At 32.3% G+C, this 16,601-nt stretch overlaps 1 protein-coding gene across 1 annotated transcript; it reads left to right on the forward strand.

Annotated features, from left to right (window-relative positions):
- The first annotated feature begins 1,281 nt into the window (after positions 1–1,281).
- LOC125817287 (uncharacterized) lies at positions 1,282–3,824 on the forward strand. Its single transcript, XM_049496830.1, has 2 exons — positions 1,282–1,704; positions 3,156–3,824. The coding sequence occupies exons 1-2, from the start codon at positions 1,394–1,396 to the stop codon at positions 3,616–3,618; spliced, it is 774 nt and encodes a 257-aa protein (XP_049352787.1). The 5' UTR covers positions 1,282–1,393; the 3' UTR covers positions 3,619–3,824.
- Positions 3,825–16,601: the final 12,777 nt, after the last annotated feature.

The raw sequence follows: 16,601 nt of genomic DNA on the forward strand, positions 1-16,601 counted from the left end.
AATTTTAATATTATTTCACATTTAATACAAAATACTAATGTTATGAATCTATATAACTATTTAAAATATTATAGTTTATGTATGATTATCGAACTATGTTTACGAGTATTAAGCAAGTAATATCATATTTATTTAATTTATATGATGAAGCTGTAATCCTAAATTACTTTGACTAAGTACTGTTTGACCAGAATCCTAAATTGATGCTAACGTTGTATTTTTTTCACTTCCTTGCAATTTCCAATTGGGTTGACTTTATCTTCTCATTCACACATTTACATATTATTCGGACCAAATCAAATTAATATCACAAATATCTTTAAGTTGTGTAAAATTACTCTTTTATTTTACATTTAAAATATCGTTTTCCCTTTAGCTAATTACACTATTTATTTTGTTAATTTTATTATTCTTTGCATTGCTTGATCGATTATATAAACATAATATTCAATAATGCATACTATTAATGGTTAAATTAATTACGATAACATTATTCTTATCAACCGTTTGAATTGTTGAATAATTGTGCATTGTACATACAATTAGAATATAAATAATACCGTATAATATTTATTATTGATATCATAATAATTATTTGATTTGCATACAAATAATATTAAATATGATATATACTTAATATAAATATTATTCTCCTCTATTTCATATATTAACTGATTGTTGGCGCTTTTTTCATTGTTCAAAATTCAATATGGTTGTTCGAATTTTTTTTCTTCATATTTGATCTTTTCTTTAATGAAGTTTGATATTTTCTAAGAGATAAATTGCACTATATACAAAGTACGATTTATGATTCTATAAAAGGATAATAGTAGAAAGTATGATTTAAATTATATCCTTGAATGTTTTTCTTAACAAGTGTGCATTGTCTCACAAATTTAATTAATTTAAAATAAGAAAGAGTATCAAATATATAATATAATTAAAATAAATACTATCAAAACTAATGCAAACTTATCTAGTCCATAGTAAGTTAATTAATAAAGTAGGATACATCAATTAAAAAAATATTCAAGGACATAAATCAAATGACTATTTTTGATTATTTTCAAAAAAATATAAAATAATGAAGAACGTAAATAAAAGAAAAGAAGAAAAGACGTTAAGATATCATATTTGTAATGAACAGTCGAGTTGGGATGTTGAAACCAGTTGTATTCGGTTATTATTACAGCGTGATGCAGGCTAGTAATCCTCAGTTTCTACTTTAAAAGAAAATGAAAAGATAATCTTGTTTAATTATCCAACTTGTAGTATTCAATTTCTCTCTCTGTCTGGATAAAGATAAGGCATTCTTTATATTCCATTTTTCGTCCCTCTCTCTCTCAACTCTCAGACCAGTATCAGTTTTCTCTCTCTATAACTTGTTTCAGATATGTCGATTGTGTTGGGAAGAAATAATTCAAGTGATCATCGGATCGAACCTTCTGGATTCGCCGCCCACGGAATGACGTCTATTCCAATCTATAACTCGCCGGAGTTCGGCATCGGAGATCCTCGGGACCAGGAGGACGATCGGAGTTCTTCTTTCTCATCTTCTTCCTCTTCTTCATCGATCGGAAGGAACAGTGATGACTCGCCGGCCGGTAGATCATCATCGGACGGGGATGGCGAAGAAGTACAGAGTTCATTCAAACCTGGAGGTTTGGACAATTTGGAGACCTTAGAGGAGGTTTTACCTATCAAGTATGTCGATTTTTTACAACTGCTGATTTTGTCTTCATTTTTCCTGTATTTGTTAGGTGAAAATATTTCTAATTTTTTTTAAAAAGTTATTCTGAACTCGGAATTCCAAGACATAGTATAGGTTGTAAAGAGAGCGTTTTGATGATTTCTTTAGTCATTAATTTAATTTAACTAAATAGTTGTTCCGCCATACAAGCACACTCTAAATGAACTATACACAGATCTGCAAATATTTGGTCGTTTTTCTGCAGTTAATTTGGGGATTTATGGTTAATCTGCTATCTCTTCATGATCTAATGACATTTATAACTATCAAGGTTGCTTTAGTTTGAGGAAAATGAGCTAAAAATGTTAAAAGGTGCCGAAAAGCTGACAGTGCTGGGTGTATTTGCAGTAGGTATGTTGGAATGTTTGTGAATGCATCAGTTAGATGGTTTCTGTATTAGGAATTAAGGATCAACTGTTGATGTGGCTTGTACAGTCTCTCTAGGTTATGTATGTTGCAAGTTCCTTCATTTTGTGGGTTAAGGACTTGAGGATTAGACACCCTGGTGTGGGTTTTAATCATTTTATGAACAGGTGGTGATAGTTGACCCGTTTAGAAAAGGTCAAAGCTTATTCTTTTCCATAGAAAATTTCAGAGTCGTAACCTTAGTTCGGATTTTTGGTCTGATGGTCTTTAAGTTACAAGTATATTCCAGTAAGTTCGTTTCATGTAGGATGTTTATTTGTTATGGTAAGCTTGATGGAAGTGTGAACAACTTTGGTGTTGACAATTTGGGATGTGGTTTTGAGGGGACGTGTGATGGATAATTAAATCTTTGCACAATGGATGTTAAGAGCTAAACTACTCGACCTCATACACTCATCTGTGTGTTAAAGATCTTGGATACACGGACATCCAGGAAATCATGAGATACGAAGACACTTATTCCTTTCATGGGATTTAAAGCACGTGTGTAATGTCTTTGAGAACGTAGTTGATCATTCTGGGTTTTTTCCTGTTCAACGCTCATGTGAAATGCTTTTGAGTATCTTTTTTGTTAGTTTGGTTTTGTTCCTTGGAATATGGCTAAAATGCCGTGTGCATATGAATGATATCAGACTCCACCGTCTTTTTACTGAAAGTAAAGGAGGCTGATATTCTCCTGACTCCTGAGTTGCTCTTCGAAGCTTGTAACATCACCTAGTATATACTCTTGTGTATTTGATTTAACTGGAGAATTGATTGTTGGTTTCAACTACTATTCTTATTGTTGCAAAAATTCGCATGTTTTCTGGACTGATCTTGAATCATAGCCTTGGAACTTTTTTTGTTTTTTAGTATTTGAGTATTCTTTACGAAGATGGTCTGTCTGGAGCTTAAATGTTTTAAGAATTTTGTTGTTCATAAAGAGCAATCTATTTGTCCTATCATAAACCACTAATTATGCCCGTCTTCCCTTTTCCAGGAGGAGCATATCAAAGTTTTATGCTGGTAAATCTAAATCTTTTACCAGTCTAGCAGATGCGGCTTCAATTTCCTCTGTGAAAGAAATTGTCAAGCCAGAGGATGCATACACCAGGAAACGCAAGAATCTGCTTGCTCACAACAATTTCTTTGGCAAAAACCGTAGTTACCTCCCAGGTATGGGTAATGGTGGGATTTACAAGAGACCGATCAACTCTAGAAGTTCATCAGCTCTAGCTGCAAGTGTGAGCTGCTCCGACAGTAACTATAGTTCCAAGTCTTTGAACTCAAGCCCATCATCGCCTTGTCTCTCTCGTCCTCCTCTTCCTCCGCAGACACGAAGGTATAGGAATGAGTCGTCATTATCTCCTCCTGAACAAAAATTGAATGCATGGAGGTCTTTCTCCTTATCTGATCTGCAAGGTGCTGCTGCAACTCCCAGCTTAATGGGAATAAAGGAGTAAAAGACAATAGCTGTATTCTGTGTCACCCTATGAATCCAAATTCAGATTTGTTTACATGGTGGTTGGCTTACTTATTAAATCAGCCATAGGTTTGGTTCGAGTCTGTGGCTGTCTGCCCATTGTAATTATTGGTCCACCCATCATCTAGTCATGCTGTTATCCAAACAATGTTACTTTTTTCAATATACATTTTAAACCTTTGCATTCCTTGTTTCTTTAATGTGTTTTGTCTTGCGCCATTAGATAAAAATAAAATTAAAAAGGATTATGTGGTGTAGGACTCTTGACGATTGTGTGGTGTGAGACACTTTCGTCCTACATCTACTGGAATGACAATTGGAGACTGCCTAACCTAAATGGGGCACTTAGGATTGGGAAAAAACATAGGATTAGTCAACTGATATTTTCTGTAGCGCGGATTCAATTAATATGATATGTTCACTATTACCATTGCGTACAAAATTAGATCTGTTCAACGACAATGTAGGGATTTCACTGTCAACTTTTCTTTCTAACAGTATTGGTATTGCTACTATTGACAGTTTCCCATTATATAGGGAAACATTTAACATTCAAGCCGATATTAGAAATGCTGGGGGGGAGGGGGGGGGGGTGATAATCAATCGACATTTCTGGTTTGTCCTCGTAGTAAGTGGTGAGTAGGGGTGTTTGAATGAGTTGAGCTGAATTTGAAAATGTTTAAAGGGAGAAAATTCAAATATGTCATTGAATTTTCAGAAAAAAATTATTTATGTCATTCGTTAAAAGTTTGACTAATCTATGTCATTGCCTTTTAAGATAAGACTCATTCATGCCATTATTTGTTGAATTAAAAAATTTCACCCCTATTAAATAAATTATTCCAAGAAAATGAAAATCAGTCCCAAAATTTCAAAAATCTGCTTTGATTCATATTTTTGTTGTTATTTTTTTACCTTAGATCTTTGTTCCCTAGTGTTTTTTGAGTCTATGTTCAAAATTTCAAATGATTTGAAGTTGTGGAAAAATTGTAATATTAAAAAATGTTGAAGTTTTGAAACTTTGAAGAAATTTCATGTGGGTCTTGTTGAGTTAGCTCGAATTCAAGCTAAAAAAATATTGAGTTTTGGTATCTAGCTCGAAGGGAAGGTACTCTTGAAATTTAAAGTGATTTCATGAATAATTGAAGAAGTTTGAAATTTGAGAGTTGTTAATGTTCTTTATGTATTTTTGGTGTTCTTAAAGAAGTAAAGCAAAATGAGTACATTTGATCCAAAACCCTCAATTGAAAAGTGTTAAAAGTCGTTTGAAGTGTATAAAATAATTTTGTGAATTTGGAGTAAAAATAATAATGACATGGATGAACTTTTTCTTAAACGGCAATAGTATAGATGAGCCAACTTTTAACGGATAATATAAATAAGTCATTTCCCACATTTAAATGAGTTGAACTAGTAAAGAAAAATCACCTAAATTTCACACCCAAGTAATTAATCCATCTAATAAATAGGTTGGTCATTGACCTGCTTATATATTATTTGGGCTAAAAAGCTGATTGGGCTAAAGTGAGCTAAAATTTGGTCATAATCCAGTCCGCCAAATCTTATTAAATGTTAAAGTCAAAGTTTGGTTGCTTATAATTTACTTGAGTACCTTATACATTCCCTTTTATGTTATGACTGTAAAGAGTAAATCAAATAAAAAATTGTCTTTTTAAAAATATTTATACAAAGTTTTCTATGGATCAATTTGGCTATATAGCCATACAGAAAATGATGGACTACTTTATTAGACATACATAAGTACATAACTATCATATATACTAATTTTATCTATATTTTTAAATAATTACATATATTATTACTTTAATATTTTATTCCATATATTATTGAATATACAATCAATACCCATATCCCTTAAAACTAGGATTGATTAATTATTTTTATATTTAAACTCCAAAATTAGTGTTTTAATTAAAAACAAATATCTTTCTCTAAGAGAGTATGAGTTAGGGTAAAACTCAAACTCTAACTCTTCCTCTTCCCTTAATCAGTCGAAATTTACTAAGAAGAAACACTCCATTAAAATGGATGTTCTACAGCTTGTCAACACACACATCAAATATTTAGCCCTTGATTTTCTCACTCTCAAACCAATCCCCCACGAATCCACCATTTTTTCTCGCAAGGGGAGACACCTCTCACGCGTAGAGACAATGGATATCGTTGCAAACAGAGATTTCAAGCCCAATAGATTTATCAAATTCGACATTGACGATGGTACCGATTGCATACAATGTATTCTATGGATCAACCAAGAAACTTCACATCACTTCTCCCGTCAGATGTAGGCGCAGTGAGCAACCTCCGATGAATCAAAAGGTGAAGCAAATACCGTCGCGGTAAGATGCTCTAACCAGCCACGAACGTAATAGAAAATTTTCAATAAGTGAAAATTGATGTATCTGATACATTATTGAGATACAATTATATGTATCTAGTTTTTATCAGTGTGTATGTATCTAATGAATATATTGGAGATTAACGTATTATTAAAAATTTATGCATGTATTTGACACAATTTGTTATGTCATGTATTTGAGTCTTGTCATATGTATCTTAATATTATATATATATATATATATATATATATTTGTTATGTTATTACAATGCATCTAACTATTTTTGTATTTAGCTAAGATACATGTTTTTGGATATAACGTATGAAAATGATACTTGATACATAAAATTATACATATAAAAGATACATGAAATAATATTAGATCATATAAATAGATACATGAAATTAATATTAGATCATATAAATAGATACATGAAATTATCACTAGATACTTCTATGATACACATGAATGTACTTGTATTACACTCATGTATCTAAGTGTTTAATTTGTTGGATACTTTTTTTTATTGATAATAGATACATCAAATTAATGAATTTATTATTTTAAGAGTAATAAAATAAAATAAAATAAATCAAATTATTTGACCAAGATATACATATTTTTGTCTTTTTATTAATAATAATGAATATATTATTTCAAAAAATAATAAAATAAAATAAAATAAACATAGATACACCCCTTGAGTTCCGCCTTATGCTAAGAGATTTAATTAATTTAATTTTTTAGAATTAATTGTCCATGTATTTTGAAAATCCTCAATTACTCATCTAATTAAGGAAATTCGTTACAACCAATTAATTTAAATAAAAAAAATATGTATCTCGATTTTAAGCACAAAATATGGTAGATAAAGTAATTTGCCCAATTTAAATAGGCTGAACTAAGCAAATCAAAATAAGTCAATTAATAAAATAAGCTGATTATTTTCCCATCCAAACATATAAATCAGACGAATATTTAACACCCGTAATTGTTGTACCTAAAAATACGAACTCGTATCAAATCAAGCTTCTTTTTAGTACCTGGCCACAAGATAACCAAGATACAAGGGTAAAAAAATATGACTGCACAGTTGTTAAAAAAATATTACACAATAGTAGCAGTATTACTTAGTTAACCTTCCATAGTAATTAAATCTTAACAAATCATAGCACCTTCCAAATATTAAAAAAATCTTTCTTTTTGGATAAACAAAAAGTACTCTTATTTATGATATGAGAATATATACACTCTTATTTATGATATGAGAATATAATCTTGGTCGTGTAAAAAGTAATAAGGATAACGGTGCAGAGTCATAGTACGTTGGTATGTTTGAGTTATATACGTAGTTAGTTCCTCTTCTCTTCAGGGATCTTATGTTAAGCAAACTCCATTCTCTTCTATACTTGTATATGTATAAATACCACATATTATATCAATAATACTTATGCTTTCATAATCATATACAACTCTTATATGGTATCAAGAGCCTACTAAACACTTTGACGAGTACATCCGATCCTCTTCTTTTTTTCCCCAAAATTCCAACTCTTTTCCTTCTTTTTCCCCAGAATGTCTGCAACTTCCTCTTCCTCCTCTCCTAACTCTCCAACAGTCACTCTCAATCAAGGGGTATCGTTCAACTCTCTCAATTAATCTCTTTTAACCCTGTATCTTAGTTATCCTACAAGCTAACAGGAAGTGCAAACTATCCAACTTGGAAATCTCAAGTTACCACACTATTGTTCGGCTACAATCTTCTTACCTTTGTTACACTATTGTTCGGCAACAATATTCTTACCTTTGTTGATGATTAACTTCCCATCCCAATTGTGCACATTCTGGACAAAGTCAATAACCAAATTCTTAACCCCAACTTGAGATTGTGGCAGCGACAAGATAGTCTTGTTCGCAATGCCATTATGACATCAGTTGACGCTACAATCGTTTCCCTCATTGCCCATGCTTCCACTACCAAAGAAGCTTGGGATATTCTCCAAAAAACTTAAGCGAGCAAATCGCACTCAAGAATTCTTAGTTTGCGTGATACTCTGTCGAATGTCAAACGAGACGCATGTTCAATCAATGATTATATGAGAGAAATGAACTCCATTGCAAATAATTTCGCCTGCGGTGGTTCACCCATTAACAACGAGGAACTTGTCATTAAGGTCCTGAGTTGTCTAGGTTCTGAGTACAAGAAGTTATCTGCAGCAATAAGAGCTCGCGATAATCCTATCACATTCGAAGAACTCTTTGATAAACTCCTTGCACAAGAGATGTCATCAAACATTCAGAGCCTAAAGTCGACACACCCATGATCACTGCTCAACTTCATCAACATTCCACCAACAATGGTCCCAAAAATAGACTGCCTTACTCTTCCAATCATAGGAACACTACTCCATCAGGTTCTTACAACTTTCGTAATCAATCTTTTGCCCCGAATAACAATTCATTCACCCAGCATAATACCACCAAAAGCAACAATCAACGGGTCTAATGTCAACTTAGTGATAAGTTCGGTCACATTGCTAAGGTCTTTAGGTCCAAATCACACAGTGCTATTGAAACGTATGCTAATTTTGTCAATCGTCACTCTTATGCTTCCAATTCCCCAAGCTCTTTGGTTGTGGATTCTGGAGCCTCTCATCATATTACAAACAACTCTCACTCTCTCCAAACTCCAACTGAGTTCTCTGGAAGGGATGTGATAATTATTGGTGATGGTAAAAGAATTCCTATCACTTATACTGGTAACACTACTTTATCTTCTCCTAATCTTACAACGGACTTTCTTTTAAAAAATGTTCTTTGTTCTCCATATTTTTTAAAAAAAAAAGTTGATTTATGTTGCTCTATTTTATTGGCAAAATCTAACTTCCATTGAATTTTTTTCTTATTCTTTTGTTGTGAAGGATTTGAGCACGAGAACATGTCTTCTTCAAGGCAACAGTAGTGGTGATCTCTATGAGTGGCCTGCGTACATGACCAAATCAGTCACACCTCGTCCTCAAGCACATTTTGTTGCATTAACATCTCCATCATTGTATCTGCTCGTCTTAGCCATCCTCAACCTCGTATTACCAAAGCTTGTGTCTCGTCTTTCAATCTACCAGTGAACCATTTCGAGTCTTTACATTATGTAATTCATGTTTACGCAATAAGAGTCATCGTCAACCATTTGGTAAGCATTTTGATGTAGTTTACTCAGATGTATGGTGTCTCTCTCCAACTATCTCTTGATAATTTCAGATTCTATGCTATTTTTGTTGATCATTTCACGAAATATACTTGGTTGTTTCCTCTCAAATCCAAATCAGGCGTTAAGGAAATTTTCACTAATTATGTTCTAATGGTTCAAAACCAATTTAAATTGAGAATTAAAACGTTGTACACTAATGGGGGAAGTAAATACATTGGCCTTAAATCCACTCTCTTGAACTTTGGGATCCAACACCTCATAAGTCCTCCATACACTCCACAACTAGTTGGCACTCCCGAAAGAAAACATCGCCACGTTGTGGACACCACTTTAAATCTTCTTCACCATGCTTTTGTCCCTCTTAAATTTTGGTCCCCCGCATTCCAATCTACAGTCTACCTCATTAACAGGCTGCCAAGACCACTTCTTGGTCTTAAATCTCCATTTCAGTGTCTCTTTAACAGAACCCCAAACCCTCTTAAACTATGGGTATTTGGTTGTTTTTGTTATTCATGGTTAAAGCCCTACACGTCAATCAAACTTGATCCCAAGTCCAATCCTTGTGTATTCATGGGATATTCTGCTGCCACAAACAATTATGCTTGCCTAGACCTTGCCACTTTAAAAGTCTATATCTCCAGGCATATCGTATTCGTTGAAGATATTTTTCCATTCACAACCAACTATCCTCAGTTCTCTCGTCCACAAATCTTGCACATGAAAAAATGGTTGTGTCTAGATGATCCCTCTAGTCCTTCTTTTTCCTCACAATCTCCTTCACCTCCTGTTGTTGCAGACCCAATTTCAATTCATGTTACTACTGATTTGGTCAACTCCATGTCTACTCATGGATTTCACACTTAAGGCCATCAGGATGACGTACCAATCGGCTCTACTGTAAGTCCTCCTGCACACTCTTTGTCTTTTTCACCTTCTCAAAGTACCAGTCCATATGCATCTCCAGAACCAACTCCTGAAACACCATCAAATCGAATGGCCACTAGGTCTCAAAATAATATTTTCAAACCCAAAGTGATTTTTGATTACCTTGCAACCTTCACCGTAAAACACCTTCCGCATACCCCAAATATCTACAGTCAAACATCCATATATCCTGAATGGCAGGTTGCTATGATAGAAGAACATATAGCCTTACTTAAAAATAAAATTTGGTCATTAGTTCCATTTACTCCCTCTCAAAACGTAGTTGGGTGTAAATGGGTGTTTATGTCAAACACAAGCCTCATGGATACATAGAGCGTTATAAAGCCAGATTAGTGACAAAAGGATTTCATCAACATCCTGGAATTGACTTCCATTCCACCTTCAGTCCAGTTATTAAAACCACAACTATTCGCCTTATATATATTGTCCCTACATGTGTCTCTTAAATGGCCATTACGTCAACTTGACATAGACAATGCCTTTTTGCAGGGTACTCTACATGATATTGTGTTCATGCAACAACCACCTGGATTTGTAGATTCCCAATTTCCCAATCATGTGTGTAAACTACACATATCTATCTACAGACTTCGCTAGAGACCACGAGTATTGTATATTGAAATAAAGAAGTTTCTCTTATCATGTGGCTTTGCTCGTTCCAAATCTGATGATTCTTTATTCATAAAATGGTCTCCTAATTCTCTCATTATTGTTATGATCTATGTTGATGATATTGTTGTTATAGGCTCTAATAACTCGCAAGTCCATGCAACAATTAAGTTATTGGGTGATAGCTTTTCGATCAAGGATCTTGATCCTTTACAATTTTTTTCTAGGTGTTAAAGTTATACAAAATGATCATGGATTGACTCTCACACAAAGTGGCTTCATTGAGGACATACTCAACAAGTTCAATATGCTGGACGCAAACAATGTGAGCACTCCTCTGTCCACAAGTGAAATTTTATCCTTGGATGATGGTTCTCCTTCAGCAGACGCTACACTTAATAAGCAGTTCATTGGCTCATTGCAATACCTCACCTTCACACGACCTGATATATGCTTTGTAGTAAACAAGCTCCCTCAATTCCAACACTCTCCATCAACTAAGCATTGACAAGCAACAAAGAGGCTTCTTCATTATCTGAAAGGAACCATAACCTATGGACTTCACTTCAAACATGGTAATTCTTCTCAGTTAATCGCCTACTCAAATGCAGATTGGGGTGGTATTCCTGACACTAGACACTCCACTTCAGCCTATGTTATTTTTCTTAGAAAGAATCAATTAGTTGGTGCTCCAACAAGCAACACATTGTTGCCAAATCTTCAACAGAAGCGGAATACAGGGTTGTAGCAAGTGCTGTAGCAGAACTAAATTGGCTAATCAACCTGCTGCAAGAACTTCGGGTCAGGCTGCCTTGTCCTCCTTAGGTTTTTTGCGATAACATTGGTGTCACTTACCTGTGCCGTAAACCAGTCTTCCACAATCAAATGAAACATGTCGGAATTGACTTTCATTTTGTCTGTGACCAAGTGGAAAGTGGAAATTTTTTAGTTCATTACATTCCAACTGGTGCTCAACTAGCAGATGCGTTAACTAAAGCACTTCCAAAAGGTCCTTTGTCCACCTTGTTAGCAGCATTGGTCTCAAGCAAATTGAGTCAATGTTGAGGGGGGATAATAAGGATAAGGATGCAAAGTCTTAGTACGTTAGTATGTTTGAGTTATATACGTAGTTAGTTCCTTTTCTCTTTAGGTCTCTTATGTTCAACAAACTCCTTTCTATTTTATACTTGTACAAGTATAAATACCACATATTGTATCAATAATACTTACGCTTTCATAATCATATACGACTCTTATAAAAAGGGCATACAAACAATAGAATCCACTAGTGTGCAAACGCTATCCCATAGAATATAGCCCATTATACGCTGACTCAATTGTTGTGGATTAAACATATATTCTGGCCCATATTATGATAGCAAATACTAAATCAGCAACTGCTCAACTTTCAAATAGTATATCTTTTTCAGCATCTACCAAATGTTGGCAAAATACCTACTAATTTTAGTTAGTGCTATCCACTTAGGCCATCTTATAATATTAAATATGTAAAAAAAATGAATATGGAAATTTATTGTCTTTGTCTAAGTCAATGGTTTGTTAGAATAAAGAAATGTATAAATGAATAATGTTGATTGGTGAGAAGTGTATATATAGTATAGTTTGATGAATGACAAATAATTGTATGAGATGGGCCAACTAGTGAAATAGGTTAAGATATTTATGGACACAATATAAATATAATAACTCGAAGAAGCTAATAAAACTTGTATTAAGGAAAGAATAATTTTAGTTGCAAAGCAACAACCTAATTATATTATTGAACATGTATAAAAGGATTGAATAGGGTGTAAGATGTTGTTTTACTAGTGTTATTTGTGTTCAAGATCCCATGATTTCACCACCAACGTAACTTCTCAGAGCTGACCTCCTCTCTTCAATAAAAGTATTATGGGTGATGGTGGACTATTATTTAATTGGAGAATACCATGACTTTTGTACTTGATGATGGCCTAGTCATTGCCATGAAGGCAAGTGAATATTAAAGTACCCAAAGGCAGTGGTGTACACATGATTTTTTTGTGAGCGGTATCACCTTTTAGAATGAGAAAAATTAATAAAATAATATAATATCATATTAATTTTTTTTATATAAATTATAAAACACCAGTCATGTATATGATTATATCTTTTCTAAAAAAATAAAATAAAATTATATTATAATTCTTTTCAATGAGTTTTCTTTTTGGTGAAATGTATTCAAAATAATTTCATTAATAATACTAAATATTTATTTATACAAAACACCAAATAATTACAAATAATAAATCTGATTAAAGTATAACTGACTTTGATTTTTTAAAATTTTCTTTTCATAAATATTAATTTTGAACTTATATTATTGTCCTTTAATGTACCTGATGGTGTAAAATTTTTTATACATCGACTATATACAAAACTTAAACACTTTTATTAAAGGGTTGAAAATATAATAGTCAATTAAGTTGTAATTTGTTATGCTTTGCAAAGATGGAGCAAAATCCAAATTTAAAGAATCAACTTAAAATCATTTGGCCAAACTTGAAAGTTGGGTCAAGCATTCGATTGTTGCATTTTGGGAGAATGAATGGATAAAACATGGATATTGTACTTGATACATAATCCCCGTTACTCAATACTTTGAAGTGTTTATAAGGGTAATCCGATGATGATGAATCTAATTGACTAGGAGTACATTCATCAGAACATTCTTAAATCTCATATAATACATGCTCTTTCTAATTTGGTTGGACCTAATATTAATGTATACCTCTCGTGTATGGTTAATAGAACTGGATACATGCTTCATCTTTCTTAAAAAGGTGTACCTTTGTTTGGACTCAGGGGTGACACACTTCATTACCTGTCCAGGACCACTTAAAAATATATTTTGTGGGACGAACAATAATATATTCCTTCACACTTTTTAGCTTACTAATTTAGTGATGTACTATCACATCTAAAAATGCACGTGTAGCGCACAAAATGCATGTGTGACACATGGAGTGCACGCGTGCCACACAAAATACACGTGTGCCGCACAAAATACACATGTAACACACAAAATACACGTATGACACACATAAAAGCTAGTGTATATATATTTGAAAATCTTATAATTGACATATATATGATTAATAATTATAAGTTATGACATTATTCTTTATCTTTCAAGCTATAACAATAAAAAATTGCAGGTTGTAACATTTTAGTAAAATAAAAATATAATTTAAAATAACAGTAAAAATTAATTAGTGTGCAAAATAAATAAGATAAAAACGAATATATTAGTAATAAATAATTTGAATTCATTAATGATAATTAATAGGTGGCATAAAAATAGGAGATTCATAAAAAAAGAAATATTTGTTTTCCTTGTTTAACTCAAAGCAGTTAAAATTCGTTCAAAACTTATTTCTTTTTTTTTTCCGAACATTGCTCTCTCTTCTCAATTTTTCTCTAGTTAGTTGTCACTCTCAACTAATTTCTATTCATTTTTATTCAATAATCTACTACCATCTCTAGCATGGTGGTTGATGAGATTCTTCAGGTTAGTGTTCTTTGCGATTTTTTATTTGTATTGGTATACTAACCAAACGTAATAAAAAAATAAGAACAATGATACTGCAAAAAGAATATATTCAGATTTTGTTTGTGTATAATAATTTTAATTATGACGTTTTTGAATGAACATTTATTTTTTGAAATTACATAGAATTTGTTTGAAGATAGTATAGATTTTGGTATGAACATTCTTTTTTTTTTTGTATGTTTCTGGTTCAAAAAATTACATAAAATTTATTTGAATTTGGTATACTGGTTATACCATGTTGGTACGATGTTGGCATTATATTGGAATGAGTTTCGTATACTCATTATCTAATAAATGACAATTAATAGTTAGAATTAGTAGTTATTTGGTATTATATTGGCATGAATCTTCTGTGAAAAAGTGACGGCTTATGTGATGAATAGTTATAATTTTAGCATGAAAAGTGTATGAAAAGTGTGCATGAAAATTGTATACTGATTTCATATTTTTTGTTGTGTATAATAATTTTAATTCTGGTGTTTTTTAAATGTATAATGTTATATTTTGGTATGAACATTGAATTTGTTCATTATTTGTCTGATCCATATTTTATTTTTTGGCGTGTTTCTGGTTAAAATAATTAGATAATTATTTTTTGAAATTTGTATATTACAAATACCAGACCTGTATAACAACTGATAATTTGTATACTACTAATTTGTGAATGAATACTGATTAAAAATGTCTACAACTTAATTTGTTCATTCTTTGTATCAAAAATTATTGATTTTTTGGTATGAATCTGGTGTAAAAATTGACGTAAGTTTTGCATGAAATTGATATAATAGTAAAATCAAATTTGTATAGAAATTTATAGTTTTTATGGCACAAATCTGGTATGATTCAATTTTTATTTTTGGCATTATATATATTGGTATGAAATTGTGCATAGTAGCGGAATGAAATTGGTATACTATTTATTTAATAAAAACAATTACTAGTTATAAATTGTATGGTTTTGTTTTCTTTTTGGCATGAATCTTGTATGGATCAGTTTTTACTTTTGACATGAAATAGGTATAGAAAGTATGCATAAAAATGGTATGAAATTTGTATACTGCTATAACATATGTATAAAAGTTATTTGTACTTTTGTATCCTATAATACCGACACAATATTTTATGATGGAACATGAAAATATGCAATTCAAAAAGTGTCGGAGCATAAATTATTGCCGCCTGGTTCAAAAAGACTGTAGGGAGACCACAACTTGAACGCTTAAAAGGGTTTGTTAATTTGAAATTCAAGAGGTCTAAGCTTACATGGAGTACATGTCGCTGGGAGGGACACAACAGGAAGACATGTTCAAATTACCCTATTGAAAAAAGTGTGATTTATTTTTATTTTGATTTGGTTGTTTTATTGTGACAAACTCATATTTTGTCGAGAAAAGACATAAAGTCACCATTGAAGTTGTCCCGAATTTTCAAAAAGACACCTTAACTTTGCAACCGTCCTATTACCCCATTAAAGTTTTTAATATCTTTGTAAAAGGATCATTTTGACCCATTTCCTCACCTGGAACAACGCTCGTGATGCCCACGCTACGACCCGATTCATTTCAAAAATAAAAGTCTTCATCTTTTGTTATTTCTCAGCTTTCCAGAGTCTCTTTGTCTCCCAATCCAAACGATTGTGGTGATTTCAAATATTGTGCTGATTTCTTAGCTTTCTTAATTTCAAACACTGCATTTGACATTTTCCTTCAAAATCTAATCACAAAAATATCTTCATTACTCAAAACTAAATGAAATTAAGAAGATATTAAACCTTGAAAAACTTCAAATTAACCTTTTCTACCAAAAATTAAAAGAGAAAACAAACTCTTAACTTTTTGCGCTTGAGAAAGATGATGAATTCGTAAAAGAGAGTACCAAAGTTGATGATGGAATCATCCGTCAAGAGAGGCACCAATGACTCTTTTTTGAGCTTTCTTTTAGGGGAAGATGATGAAAAGGAAGAAAATAATTAATTAATAAAAAAAACAAGTGACATGTGTCACTTGTAAATTGGTTATTCGCAGTGAATACACTGCTTCACGTGCCTGTTGTGCGTGTTTACAACCCAGGTGAGGAAATGGGTCAAAATGACCCTTTTACAAAGATATTAAAAACTTTAGTGGGGTAATAGGACATTTGTTAAGGTGTCTTTTTGAAAATTCGAGACAACTTCAATGGTGACTTTATGTCTTTAAAATGATTTATACATTCCGAACATTTATTATGAGTACTAATTAATCATTTGTGTA

The sequence above is a fragment of the Solanum verrucosum genome, unplaced genomic scaffold (genome assembly GCF_900185275.1).
Source record: "Solanum verrucosum unplaced genomic scaffold, falcon-dt-bn FXZP01000258.1, whole genome shotgun sequence".
Lineage (NCBI taxonomy): Eukaryota > Viridiplantae > Streptophyta > Magnoliopsida > Solanales > Solanaceae > Solanum > Solanum verrucosum.